The following is a 14460-nucleotide window of genomic DNA, read 5'->3' as shown; positions in this document are numbered from 1 at the left end:
AAGATGAATCTCCTGTGATTTATTTTTACCAACTGGTCTGGGTAGTCCTCAGGCAGAGCCCATCTTTCAAACAAATATTCACTGGGCAGCCTTCCATGCTTTCATACTTTTATTGCAGGCACAATTACTTGAAACCTATTATAGTCAGATGATCCACCTGTTTCCAGTATTGGTTTTTTCCCCAGTTGCATTATTTTATGAGAGTAGAAATTTACCATCATGGAAACTTCATTCATCTTTGCTCTTCACAGTTCTTTAATGGCATACTTTTTACCCCAAGTGGGATAGCTTTGGACTTCATGGCACTGACGGTGTACAGGCGACCTTTGGTGGGGAGGTGGGTCACAAGGCTTGTCTTGCGAGGGGCCCCAGGAGTGGTGATGAGACCCGCATGTGGTCTGTGGCACTGGGCATGGGAGGGAAGGTGGAGTGGAGGAGCCACTGCAGCACCCGGCAGTGGCTGTGTGTGGTGCCAGGAGGTGCTCAACACGGGTGTCTGAGAGGACAGTGCGGGGAAACCCAGGAGGAGCAGGATTTTTGTGGGGAGGCAGGTTTTCTACTTGGTACGCTGTACTTCCTAGCAGTATGGTTTGGAGGTGTACCTTATGAAAAGAAGGCCGTCATCCTCAGAGGCTAACAGAATAAGTTGTCTTGTTCCCCTAAAAGAGCCATTGTTGTATTTGTGCATCTGACGGGAGGTGCATCTGTGACCAAGTGTGTCTTCCTTCCCCTTCCTCAGCTCTGCTCCTGCCCCACCTCTGTTACAGGAGGGGTTTTCTCCTCAGCGAAGGTGGACACCTATGACCTCTCTGGGACCACAGTCCAGTCTCTCTGTAACGCTAGTTGTCCGGCACCTCCCCGTTTCCTCCCAGCTCGCGTAGGCCTGTTCAGACAGCCCAGTCAGGCTGCTTTGGGTCTCCACACCCCCCCCCCAGTCTCCCCCTGCTTCTTGGCTGTGCCGCTGTGTTTAGCAGAAAGATTCTAGCTAGGCTGGGCCTGCTTGGCAGGAAGAGAGAAAGGTAGGGTCTCTGAGCACCTCTTATGTGCCAGGGATGTAGGGATGTGATCTCATTTAGTCCTCATGGCCACCCTATAGAGAAGCATGGCTTTGCTTCACTGAGGGGGAAACCGAAGTTCGGAGGACACCTGGCCAGCAAGCGGCCGAGAAGAGTGTCAGACGCACGCTGCCCGGCCTGGGTTCCTTGTCGTGCGGTACCCTGTGAGGAGCCAGGCAGGCAAGCTGAGGCCTGGAGTTGGGTGCCTGCCCTTCGGGGGCCCCTCAGCAGATACTTAGGGTTCAGCATTCTGCCCTCTCGATTTCATCTTTTGGTGATAAGCCAGAATGTTGAAAACCAGTGTTTGTGTCCGGCCTTAACGGGACGTGGTGCAGGACAGTAGAAAGAGCTCTGACTGGCCGGCAGGCCCCTGAGCCCACCTGTCAGGGAAGGGTTGGCCGAGGTGCTCTCCAAGTCCTCTCCAGCTTGGAGGCCTCACAGCTGCTAGAGCAGACGTCAGCATTTATCTAGCACTTCCCTTGCATAAAGCAGATACTGTGGGCAGCAGAGTGTAAAACGGTGGTCTTCACCCCTGGCCAGTCATCAGGACCACCTAGGACCTGGAGTAAAAAGCAGTTTCCAGGCCCTCACCCTGCATTGTTAATAAGCTCCCTGACCCTGCACAGCCAGGGTTAGGAACCTGGGCTGTCAACAGGGAAGATGGAGAACATGCAGATGCACTCAGACAGTCTGTGAGGACAACAATGGGAAGATGAAAGAGCAAATTAGTATTTATCTTAAAACACTTAGCTGACGCCTACTATGTGCCAGACACACTTCTAAGGGCTTTACAGATACTAAGTTGTTCAACACTTCTGGGAGATCGTGTGACTTTCACCCTCCATGAGGCCCAGAGATGTGAGGTCCCACCCCGGGTTATTCAGTTACCCAGCAAAGATAGGAATCAAACCAGACTGTCTGGCGCAAGAGTCTAGCCAGAGGTGGGGGCCGTGCTGTAGTCTGTACTTGAACCAGGGTACAGGAGAGCTAGTCCAGTTGCTAGACAAACAAGCTGCAGTTACAAAGCCAGTTGGTAATACAGGCTGGGGGATCATATTCTAATAAGCAGTAATTATACCAGGCTGTAGGAAAGATGGTGTCTGCACTGGAGGTTTGCCCAGAAAGCTTAAAGATGGGAATTAGAGTTTGCACTGGGTATGAATGAAGTGCATGAGACATACCAGGTGTGGTTGTTGATTCTTAGTAGAGTTTGGAAGGCCTGGGTTTAGGGCCTGCCTGTCTTCCATAATCACCAGGCTCCTCCTTCCCAGCAGCCCTTCCTCCTGGGCTCTGAAGATAAAGGAATGAACAAAACCAACAGGGTCCAGCCTCACGAGTTGACAGTTCAGATGAAGAGGAGATAGACTTTATAAACAAACACACACGGACGTACACAACTTTTCTTTCTACACGTGACTTCCTCTCCTCTCTTCCTGTTGGCTTTATTCCATAACTCAGGCCAAGGCTTCTTTAAAATAAGGAAGAAGGATGTGTTGCCTTCCTCTTAATAATGCGCTGTAACCCTCCCTGTTCAATGAGCGCACGAGTACAGTCTACACTTTTGCTCATGGGCGAAAACGTGTGAAAGACCTTAGTTGTTACTACGCTTAATGTAGAACAGGGAGTGTTAGGTGTTTGAGCATCAGATGTACATAGGTAATTACGTGCAGTAGTAACTGCACTAATCAACATGGCCCTGGTGGCAGCTGCAGCATCAGTGGCCACCATTTTTTACTTGTTTGGAGGCCAGGCATATGTTAGCAAAGATGAGAGTAACACTTGCCAAGTGCAACTGAGAGTTACCTGGGGCAAAACGCAGGTGATGATTTCCTCCTTCAGTGCAGGCCTGACTGGCTGAGGAGCTGCACCACAGGCTGAGGCCTCTGAGTGGTGGTACCACAGCCAGGGCAACAAGGCAGCGCGTGCGGTTAGGGTGAAGAGCCAGTGTGTGTCAGTGAGCCAGGAGAGCAGCCACGCGTTCTTGTCTTTGTAAACACTTGGTTGGCACTTCTCAGGAACCAGTGTCCTTTACTGGGGATAATACTTAAAGTAACAAATGATGCTACCTTCTTCTTCTCCCCCTCACTCCCCGTCTCCGTTAGCTCCTGGAATGTGGTGGAAATTTGTTTGATGCCATCTCCATTGCTGTAAAGGCTGCGCTCTTCAATACAAGGTATGTCTTCCTGGAAACAGCCCCCTGGGCCCGTGGAGAACCTGAGCAGCCACCTGTGATGAACCACTGAGGGCACTGCTACTGGAGCTCGTAGGAGAAGATAACAAGGGGTTTCAGCATTGACAATGCTGGTATTTAATTTTAAGCTTCAGAAAACAGATTTTATAAGTTATAACTAAATATATTTCTGTATTTATTTTTTTGGATTATTATTTTCATAAGTAAACATGTACCATATAGAAAAATATTAGAAAACTACAGAGCAGCAAAAAGAGTAGAAACCAGAGACACAGTCAGTTTTCCAAATACTGTCACTAGATAAAGCTCCATGGAGACAGGGGTTTTGCCTGTTTTGTACTCTGCTGTCTCCCCAGCGCCATCAACAGTGCCTGACACATACTCCTTGATTGGACACGTGAATGTTCTCAAAGCAGGGTAGCAGCCTGATGTTTGGTTTAAGTTAAGAGTGGGAAATGATGATGCCACTGTGGTTCAGCTTCCCAGACAGGCTGTGTAGCAGAGGACATGGCACTAAGCTTTCTTGGAGTTGACATTCCCTCTGACTGTTTGATGATACGGCCTTTTCCTTCTCTATGCACAAGGTTCTTTGAGGAAAGTTTGCAGCATTTGAAAATAAATATGTGGAGGAGGGTGTTCATTCCATGAGAGAGCTTACATTATGGTAATGGGGGGTCCTGGGGTACTTGAAAATGAGGATTAAAACTTCTAGGGATATAGCCTAAGGAATTAATTGGATAAGTGAGCAAAGATATTATTCGAAGATGTTTATCACAGCTTCTTTGTAGTGATGAGAAGTTGGAAACAACCTGAATGTCCCAACATAGGGGATTGAAGTCTACACAGCAGCATATTTAGTATGTCTGTAAATATATATATCCCCAGATGGTCATTGTGGTTATTTTCCAGTGCTCATATCATGGGTGATTTAAAATTTATCTGTATTTTAGAGTTTTTCTGTGGTGAATTTACACTACTTGCACAATTTAAAACAAAACAAACAAAAACAAAGATAAATAAATGTAGGTCAGAAATTGCAGGATGGAATATTTGCTGAGAATGAAAGCTATAGAGTCCCTTAACCCTAGCTGTGCCACTAGACTCCTGGCTGACACTAGTCAAGGGTGGGCCTGGCACTTGTGGCCACTGTGAGGGCTCAAGTACCAGATGCCATCAGCAGCAGCCTGGGCTTGGGCTCCGTTGGAGAAGAAAGGAAGTCGCCATCTGTTGTACCTCAAGCGTCAGAAATTACTTCCTGTCTGCCAGCTGGTTTCCATGGGCACCAGGGCAAAAAGGGAGAGTAGAACCAGATGAGGCGGTTTGGCTGTGGGGGAGGTGTTGGGCAAACTGTACATCAGGATGATAAACCCAGCTGCTCAGGATGGGGAGGACACCTGTCATGGCCATAGCTGCAAGTCTCATTCCCAGAGCAAGAACAGCCCTGCGGGCAGCAAGGGATGCGGACTCGGCAAGGCACTGGGTCCCTCTAGTGTATGGAGAGAACTTTGGTACAGCCAGGGCCTTTTAGAAGGGTAGAGACCATTCTCTTGACAGTATCCTCTAGCCCTTCTGCTGAACCATATTGTGGCCAGAGGGTTGGGAAGGGGTGTGGGTGTGTGTGTGTACGCTTATTTTATACCATGCCAAAATTCAAACTGGTTACCTGATTTGTTCAAATAGGATATTACTTAGTACTTACACCCTGGGGGCCCCTGACATGGAGACTTCATCCAGGGCAGACCCTGGCAGGACTCCTTAGTCCTTGTGGACATTCTCTGGCTGAAACTCCTTTGCTCTGGACGTTGGCTTGTGTAGGGATGGCCAGCAGGCTGAATCATAAGGGTCTTTTGTTAGAGGCACAGGGAAAAGCACCAACACTGTTTCTATAACAGTAGCTGGCTGGACCACCTCTTCCTTCCTGGCTCCACCCCACACTGGAATGCACTGACTTTATGGCTCAAATATATTTTCAGCACCCAGCTCAAGAAACAGAACACTGCCAGCCCCCCAGAAGCCCTCCCACCCTGTACCCCCATGCAAGTCGCTATACCCACGGAGGATAACCACAGTCCTAAAACAATAGATTGGTTGGTGCTTGATATAAATGGAATCATGCAGTGTTTTCTCTTTTATGTCTGCCTCGTTCACTGAGCATTATGTTTTGAGACATCTGTATTGTGGCCTGTAGTCATACTTTGCTTTTTGCTGTAGGGTGTTCCACTGTGTGAATATGCCACAGTTTATTTATCCATTCTTCTGTTGATGGATCTGAGTAGTTTCCAGTTTTGAGCTATTGCAAATAATGTTAGTAGGTAATGCAAAACAGCTTTCCAAAGTGCTTTTACCAAATGATACTCCCATTAGCAGTGTATAGAGTCTGAGTTGCCCTGCATCTTTGCCAGCCCTTGGATTTCTTTTTGTGTTTTTAGTATTAGCCGTCCTGGTGGGTATATCTTGGTATCACATTTTAGTTTTACTTTGCACTTCCCTGATGAATATTTAAGTTGAGCACCTTTCTGGCAATAAACATAGCCAGTATATTTATTGGCTATGTGAATAGCCTCTTTCATGAAGTTCCTGTTGAAGTCTTTTGCCCATTTTTCTGTTGGGTCGTGTGACTTTCTCTTATGTTTGGTAGGAATTCTTTATGTAATATGTGAGTTTATATACACATACACACACACAGAGAAATATTTTCTCCACTCTGGATTATCTTTTAGTTTCCAAATAATGCCTTTTAATTATTTATTTATTTAGGCTGTGTCGGGTCTTAGTTGCAGCACGTGGGATCTTCATTGCGGCATGCGGGATTTTTAGTTGCAGCATGTGAACTCTTAGTTGTGGCATGTGGGATCTAGTTCCCTGACCAGGACTTGATCCCGGCCCCCTGCACTGGGAGCATGAAGTCTTAGCCATTAGAGCACCAGGGAATTCCCCAAATAATGCCTTTTGACAAACAGAAGTTCATAATCTTAATATATATTATACACACACAGAGAGGCATATCTTGATTTTTTTTTTTTTTGCGGTACGCAGGCCTCTCACTGTTGTGGCCTCTCCCGTTGTGGAGCACAGGCTCCGGACACGCAGGCTCAGCGGCCATGGCTCACGGGCCCAGCTGCTCCGTGGCATGTGGGATCTTCCCGGACCAGGGCACGAACCCACAACCCCTGCATCGGCAGGCGGACTCTCAACCACTGCGCCACCAGGGAAACCCAGCATATCTTGTTTTACTGCACTTCACTTCATTGTGCTTAGCAGATACTGCGTTTTTTACAAATTGAAGGTTTGTGACAACGCTGCGTTGAGCAAGTCTATCAGTGCCATTTTCCCAGCAGTCTTTTCTCACTTCATGTCTCTGTGTCATATTTTGATAATTCTTGCAATATTTTGGACTTTTTCATTATTCATATATTTGTTATGGTGACCTGTGATCAGTAATCTTTGATGTTACCATTGCAAGATGACTACGACTTGCAGAAGGCTCAGATGATGGTTATCATTTTTTAGTAATAGAATCTTTTTATATTAAGGTATGTGCATTGTCTTTTTTTGTTTTTTTGTTAGATAAAATACTATTGAATACTTAGTAGACTGCACTATAGCGTGAACATAACTTTATATGCAAAAAATTCGTGTGACTCACTTTATTGCCGTAGTCTGGAACCAAACCTGCAGTATCTCCAAGATGTGCCTCTGTGTGTGTGTGTGTGTGTGTGTGTGTATTCAATTATAATATAATTGAATCTGTTATTTTTTTCTCCCCTTTACAGTGAGTACTTTCTGTCCTATTCAATAAATCTTTGTCTACTCTAAGGTCTTGAAAATGTTCTTAGTTTTTCTTATGAAAGCTTTATTGTTTTATCTTTCACCTTTACATCTGCAGTCCATTTGGTATGTGTATGGTGAGAGGTAGGGATCGGGATTCATTTTTGGATATCTGGTTGACTAAGCATCATTTTACATTTTATTTTTTAAGTTTATTTTTTTATTGAGGTATCATTCATTTACAGTATTATAGTAGTTTCAGGTGTACAACATAGTGATTCAGTATTTTTATATGTTATACTCCATTTAAAGTTATTATAAAATATTGGCTATATTCCCTGTGTGGTATAATATATCCTTGTACCTTATTTATTTCATTCATAGTACTTCATGCCTCTTAATCCCCTACCTCTTTCTAGCCCCTCTCCCTTTCCCTCTCCTCAGCATCATTTTTTTTTTTCCGGCCATGTGGCATGCGGGATCTTAGTTCCCTGACCAGGGATCGAATCTGGGTCCCCTGCAGTGGAAGCGTGGAGTCTTAACCCCTGGACCGCCAGGGAAGTCCCTCCCTAGCATCCTTTTTTAAAAGACCTCCTTTCCTCACTGCACTCAGTGTCACCTGTACACTTTTGGCAGGGCTGACACGGAGCTCAGGCATAGCATGACTTCATCTTGTGAGGCACAGGGATTCCAACTCAAGAAAAAGAAGTTATCATCCTTCCTTTCAGTTAGTGGGAATTTTAATTGTGCTTCTGCTTCTAGGATACCAAGAGTTCGTGTTCTGGAAGATGAAGAGGGCTTGAAGGACATTGAACTGTCTGACGACCCCTATGACTGCATCCAGCTAAGTGTGGAGAATGTCCCCTGTATCGTCACCCTGTGCAAAGTATGAGCTTATATCTCATGGTTTTTGTCTTCCCTGTGGATCTCCTTCAACGCGTTAAGGTTACCTAGTAGATTGAGAAGTTATAGTTTCACAACCCATATAGTAGTCTTAACCCTCGAATAATTTTGTTATATTAGAGACCACTACCATGAGCAGCTCTTTCTTTTCTTTTTAACTGGAAGATAATGGCTCTGGTCCCAGGAGCACACGAGTGGGTTCACAGTAACAGTAGCCAGAGTTTGCTAAGCCCCTTCTACCTACCAGGCATTTCACCAAAACACCCTGAATGCATATTTCCTTTAATTCTCTCAACTCTGTGGTGTCTACGCTGCTTGAGTAGTAAAAGGGTGGTTGAAAGGTGGACACTGTCCCCTCTGTGGCCCTAATGTCCCCATCTATGAAATAAGGGGGTTGGAGCAGGGCCTGGGTGTCTAATACATCAAGTGTGGTTTTTCCATTAGCACTGAGGCCTGTGGAGCATAACACCTGGCTGATGCTGATGTGTAACTTGCACCTCCCAAGGCTGTGCAAAGAGGCCTGTTTTGGCTGAGATTGTCGCTGACTCCACGCAGGATTCGTTAGATAAAAATCAGACTGAACTGGTCAGGTTTAATTCCACCAGAATCGCTTCACCCAGGCTCTGGTGAAGCATTGGGACGACTGGAGCCACCTGCCCTTGACTCATTCTTGAGCTTGTCCCTTAGCATGGGCTCTCTTGATTCATCTTTGTCATCAGTGAAACTTCCAGGGGCCTGTTAGAAACCCCCTGGTTGGCCTCTGACTTGGAAGGTCTCTGAATTATAATGCCACCACCCTTCCCCCTACCCCATATTTCCATTTCATGCTTCTGTTACACTGGTTACACAGTAGCCTGTGATAGAGTGATCGAACGGTACTTCAAATATTTCCCATATGAGCAGGAACTAAAATAAGACCCAAATGGGAGATACAGGTTCTTTGCTGGTGTAGATATTCCCTCCACGAGGCTCTCAAAAGTGGGGATCTGGGATGTGCGTTGCCCACGCACGTGCACTGCTGCCTGACTTTGCAGATTGGTTATCGGCACGTGGTGGATGCTACTCTTCAGGAGGAGGCCTGCTCCTTGGCCAGCTTGCTGGTGTCCGTGACCAGCAAGGGAGTTGTGACATGCATGAGGAAAGTGGGAAAGGGCAGCCTGGACCCAGAGAGCGTCTTCGAGATGATGGAGGTGAGACTGGTTCTGAAGCAGGTGCTTGGACCTGGCTGGGAGTATTGGCTGCCTCCTGCCCCCTTGGTCACGCTGTGGGAATTCTCCCCATTGACCCCCTTCACCCCAGGCTTGGGGCTTGGAGAGCAGCTGGTATGAGCCAGATGTCGCTGAGCTAGCTGAGGGTGGTGGTGGTGAGGGCTCTGGACCAGGAAATGGCGACCTGCTCATAAGAGTCTCTTATCCTTTCCCTCTCTCATCCTCAGTTCCATATTTCTGAATGAGAATATTGGACTGATAATGTGAAGAGTCACTTGTAACTCCAAAATTCCAAGTTTCTGTGATTTGATAAGGGAATTGAAATCCTGGCTGACTGCTTCCCATCCCTTGAAGGGAGTGAGCGGAGGTGGAGCCAGGGGGCTGAAGGATGGCCATCTCCCCATTCTTCGTGGGTCTGGAAGTGTTTAAGTGGAGATGAATAGGAAAGGTGGGAAATCCTCTTGACTGGCGGATTGCTCCCCTCAGGTCTCCTCAGGCCTGGCAGCACCACTAGGGTGCTTTCCAGCTGCTCTGTACTGATTGGTCGACAGGTCTGTCCCCCACATTGGCCTGGAAGCCCCTCTGCGGCAGGGACCAGGTCATGCTGACCTGTGTCTTTCCAGACCTTCCTTCCCTCGTGTCCACCTTGACTTTCCAGAAGTCTTTGAGGACTTTGAGACTGACAGACTGACTGACTGACTGAATTGCCAGGAACAGAGTTAGCCAGCCCCAGTTTTTTGCTTTAGTTAACCACTGCCTCACAACACATGCCCAGAGGTCATCTATACTCTTCTTTCATTTCTAGAAATAGTGACTTCTCACTATTTTGCACTTAATGTCTGTTGTTATTTTTGTCATCTTACTTGAAAGCATAAAATTGGCCTTGTGTATAGTGTTGAGGGCCCAAGCATAAGCTCTGAAGACAGACTGCCCGGGTTGCAAATGTGGGTTCTGGGCCACAGTTCCCTCATCTGCAAATGGGGATAACAACAGTAGTAGTGCCTGCTGCTGCAGGTGTTGTGAGGGGTGGGCAGGCTGACTGGAGGGGAAGCACGTGTCAGAGCGTCTGACGTGTCGTCAGTTTGCAGTAAGTGTCAGCTCCTACTCTGTGCCCCATTAAGCACCCTGAGTTCAGGTGTCTCCAACTGTGCATGGCAACAAGGGTTCTTCTTAAACAAAAGCTCTTAAAAAGCTTTATAATAAGTTCTACCAGAGGCCTCTAGATGAGTGGCTCTCAAATATTGTTTTCGAAGGAATTCCCCCCTCATCCCCCCACCAGGAGAGTTTGATGAGAATTGCAGTTATCTAAACAACAACAGAAACAATAAATAATAGTTAACGTTTATTGTGTGCTTACTACATGTCAGACTCTGTTTTTAGTGCTTTAAATAATATCGTGTCATTTACTCCTCAACAACCCCGTGAGGAAACTGTTGTTACCCTTATTTTTATAGACGAGGAATTAAGGCACGTAGAGAATAAGGAACTTGCCTACAGGCTTCACAGCTTGTAAATGCGGGAGCTAGGATTCAAACCTGGACTGTGTGCCTCCAGCCAAGAGCTATTTTAACCTCATAAACCAGGTCAGCCATGGATGGGTGGGAGAACCAGAGTGCTGTCCAGTGAGCTGGGCTTCATCTTCCCCTGGGGCTCGGGAATGAGGTCTGCAGACCCTGCTCAGAGGGACCATGGCCCTGAGGCCCTGTCTCACCATTTGCCTCACATGGGGAGGCAGCATTCTGGAGATGCCGCTCGTGGTAAAGCTTAGAAACCCAGGTTGTTGTGCGGCTGCCACCCCCAACCCCTGCAGTCTCTTTCCTGCAAGTCCAGGTTCAGACTTCTCAAGTCCTGGTGTCCTGTCTGTCTCATCTCCTCTTCTCCTCTCCCTGCCTTCATTCACGTGAATAATCAGTTCCTCTACTAAATCAACTTGGACATTTTTTCTTTTTTCTAACGTCATGATAAAAATCTTCCCAAAGTCACTTTGGACCTTAACCCTGACTTTGCATTTCACAGAACTGATCACTCCCCAGCCTGTAGACTGAGATCTTCTCTTCATATGAGTTTTCCGTAATTCTTAAGAGTCTCATCCCTTGTTATAGTCAGGGGTCAGGGGAGAAGGCACACAGCCCTAGGGAGAATCCACCTATGACTAGGAGGATTGGGGTGGGGGTCAAGGCCTGGGTGCCTTTCTCCCTGACATTGTTGGGAATGGAACCGGTGGCACAGGTGAAACTAAAACTGCTATGGGAACGTGGAAGGCTTGATGAAGAGACTTGCAATTGGTTCACTGTATTCTTAACCTGATTCATGGGATGGGAAAACAGTTGCCTAAAGAAAGATTTTTGTTGTATAGTTGGGTTTTTTTGCCGGGGCCCCCTTCTTTCTGCTGTGTAGGAAATCTGTGGGTTGTCTGACCTCCTGACCTGTCTTGATTCCAACATTTCACGCCTTTAGCATCTCTGCATGTCAGTAACATCAAAGACTCTATCCGGGTATTGACTTTGGTCCTATCTGAGCAGGTCTCCTTTGGTGGCAGGTGAATTAGAAACTGCTTGTTAACATGGGTCCTCAGCACCATCTGTTCCTTCATCAGACAGATTTTTGGATTCACTTGGCTTCCCCATGCCTTCTCACTGCAGCACAGTGGCTGTAACCAAGACCTGACTGGGTTGACAGTTTTGCTGCTTCTAGTGGCAGCAGCTAAGGACTGAGGCAGCCTTTGTTGCTTGCTGCTTTGGGGTTTGCCTTCTTCTTCTTCTTCCTTTTTTTTTTTTCCCTTTTTCAAAATGGAGGTTTTTCCAGAATGCAACTACTATGTAGTCGGGGTTTGGGGTTTGTTTTTATATCGACTTGTTAATTAAATAAAAGTCCTGTAAGGCACATGGAACGCGTGCAGCTTTACAATGGCTAGCTGGCGGGGAGCTTCTCTTGGTCAGAGTGTGTGTGCCTCACAAGCGGGCCTGTGCCCTCTTCCATCCCTTCTGTGTCCTGCAGACCAGCAAGCGCGTGGGCAAGGTGCTGCACACCTCCCTGCAGAGCGTTCTACACAAGGAGGAAAGCCTGGGGCCCAAGAGACAGAAAGTTGGATTCCTGGGATGATTTGCACATCAACCCCCAACTGCCACGTGTTTGTTTTCTACTTTTCCTTTTAAGCTGAATTCTGTGTACATTTTTCTTAACTATTATGAATTTAAGGCAACATTTGTACATGTAAAATTAAAGTCTGATTTATGATCTGGCTTGATATGGCTAGAGTTCCTCAGCTGTAAGCCAAGATGCCATTCGGTGACCCCTCAGGGAGTCTGACCCTTGTCTAGTGAATGACAGCTAAGTGCAGAGGTCTGCTCCAATGCAAGGGCTCTGGTCACAGGCCTCCCCAGGGAGACCTACCACCTGCCACAGGAGATCAGAATAACAACATCAAGACCTAGCAGAAAAATGGTTCAAAGGAAATGTTTATGATATGTATATTGTCAGTCTTTCTCCCCTGTAGAGCCTACAAAATAAGAATCACACACAAAAAATGTAAATTCGGGCTTCCCTCGTGGCTCAGTGGTTGAGAGTTTGCCTGCCGATGCAGGGGACACAGGTTCGTGCCCCAGTCCGGAAAGATCCCACATGCCGCGGAGCGGCTGGGCCCGTGAGCCGTGGCCGCTGAGCCTGCGCGTCTGGAGCCTGTGCTCCGCAGCGGGAGAGGCCACAACAATGAGAGGCCCACGTACTGCAAAAAAAAAGAAAAATGTAAATTTGCCTCGTGTATTTGGGGGCTTCTTGGTGGGGGAGATGGAGGAGGCACTCTGCTCCAGGTACAGACCCGGGGCTTCTGCCTGGCTGGTGAGCCTTCCCGAGTTTTGGGGGAAGCCCAGTTCTTGCTTCTTGCCCTCCAAGAGATTCCCAACCTAGCTCCCCTAGAGTCTGGGGCTTAACATGTACTTTGGTCCTTAGCCAACCTTTCTTATCACTCTTGTTTAGAACTTACTTTGTGTTTTACAGCCACTCGCTGGTGTTTTGTAAGATTTCCATGTTTTATCAGCATTAAGAGGGCTGCTTCAGAGATGTTGTCATTTGATTACTCAGCTCAGCTTCCTACTCTGGGGACAGAAGGAGAGGCCATTCTCAATGGCGCCAGGAGGCTCTTTCTATAAGCCTGTGTTCTACTCACAGTGCAGTGTGTTGGAATTAAGTCTATTCATGGGTTGAGCAGTCTCTATTTTTTCTCCAGGGGAACTGAAACTCCCCAATCAATCCTTAAAGAGAGCCCTGGGGAAGGAGCTGATTCATGAAAGAGCGCATTTCAGCCGTGGCATTTACTCTCTGCATTTCAGTTAGACAAATAGGGTAAGGAGTTAGGAAGTTATTGCCTAATGGAAAGAACAAAATGCGAGCTGAAGCCCTTAAGGACTGACTCCAGAGGTCCTGGCGTGGGCACCTCCTCCCGGCATGGCCAGGTATGTCCTGTGGAGAGAAGCAGCTGCCTGGACTTGGACCTGGAGTTGATGCCCTGTTGAGAAAATAGCCTGGGTTCTCTTTTTTCTTTATTTTTTTCCCAGTGATTGTCCTTACAGGCGCCATGACAGTGCTCCCAGGGAGGCAGCAGTCAGCCTGTTTCTCTTCCCCTGCCCCTGGTTGACTGACCGTGCTGGAACATTAACAGTGGGACTGCACAGATGCAACCAGAATGTGAATAAAGTTTAGAAACCTTCAGTTTTGATGATTAAAGACATCAGATAGTTGAGACAGGCAGGTGAGGCCTTCCCAGGCCAGTTGTACAACAGCTACCCAGCTGGGCCTGCTGGCTAAGCAGTTATGGTGCAAATGAAGGGAAGAAGTAGATGTTAGCGTCTGTGTCTACCACCCCATCCATACCTTCCCTTGAAGGCCACCCCACCTGGAAGAAGGGTACATCACAAATGAAACAAAATACCAAATGAGCAAGGTCTCTACAGGAGAGGCTGTATTAGAATTGTCTGATGGTTGCAGCTCTCAGAATAAGTGAAAACTGAAGGCAGAGACTGGCAAAGACTTGGAAAAATATTGTCCTGGGGAAATCCACTGCTTCATCCAGCAGAACCAGAGCTGTCTTTAGTGGCCATTAAATAAATGTCAGGGAGAAAAACTAAAGTCAGCCAAAAGGCAATCAACAGCTTGTGGGTGGGGAGGGTAAGGGTGGGCATAGAAGGAATGAAATGTTATAGAATATTCAAATTGGTTTTATTGTTTCTGTGATTCCTTGGTCTCTCAAATTGTGTAAATTCAAGCCTGCAAAACACATGAATTTAGAATACTGACAGCAGTTTGCATTTTGCTCAATAAAGGCTGTGGTCTCATATAA

At 46.9% G+C, this 14460-nt stretch overlaps 1 protein-coding gene across 2 annotated transcripts in view; it reads left to right on the top strand.

Moving 5' to 3' along the window:
* Positions 1-14460, top strand: part of EXOSC7 (exosome component 7) — a 31443-nt gene extending 16983 nt beyond the window's left edge. Inside the window, exons 5-8 of one of the 2 annotated variants that reach the window (XM_030845283.2) lie at positions 3158-3228; positions 7777-7900; positions 8952-9107; positions 12123-14460. In XM_030845283.2, coding sequence (XP_030701143.1) covers positions 3158-3228; positions 7777-7900; positions 8952-9107; positions 12123-12227 — 456 coding nt within the window. In that variant the 3' untranslated portion in view covers positions 12228-14460. The other variant, XM_060307882.2, reaches the window with a different exon arrangement.

The sequence above is a fragment of the Globicephala melas genome, chromosome 11 (genome assembly GCF_963455315.2).
Source record: "Globicephala melas chromosome 11, mGloMel1.2, whole genome shotgun sequence".
Lineage (NCBI taxonomy): Eukaryota > Metazoa > Chordata > Mammalia > Artiodactyla > Delphinidae > Globicephala > Globicephala melas.
This window is presented reverse-complemented; position numbering and strand designations above follow the sequence as displayed.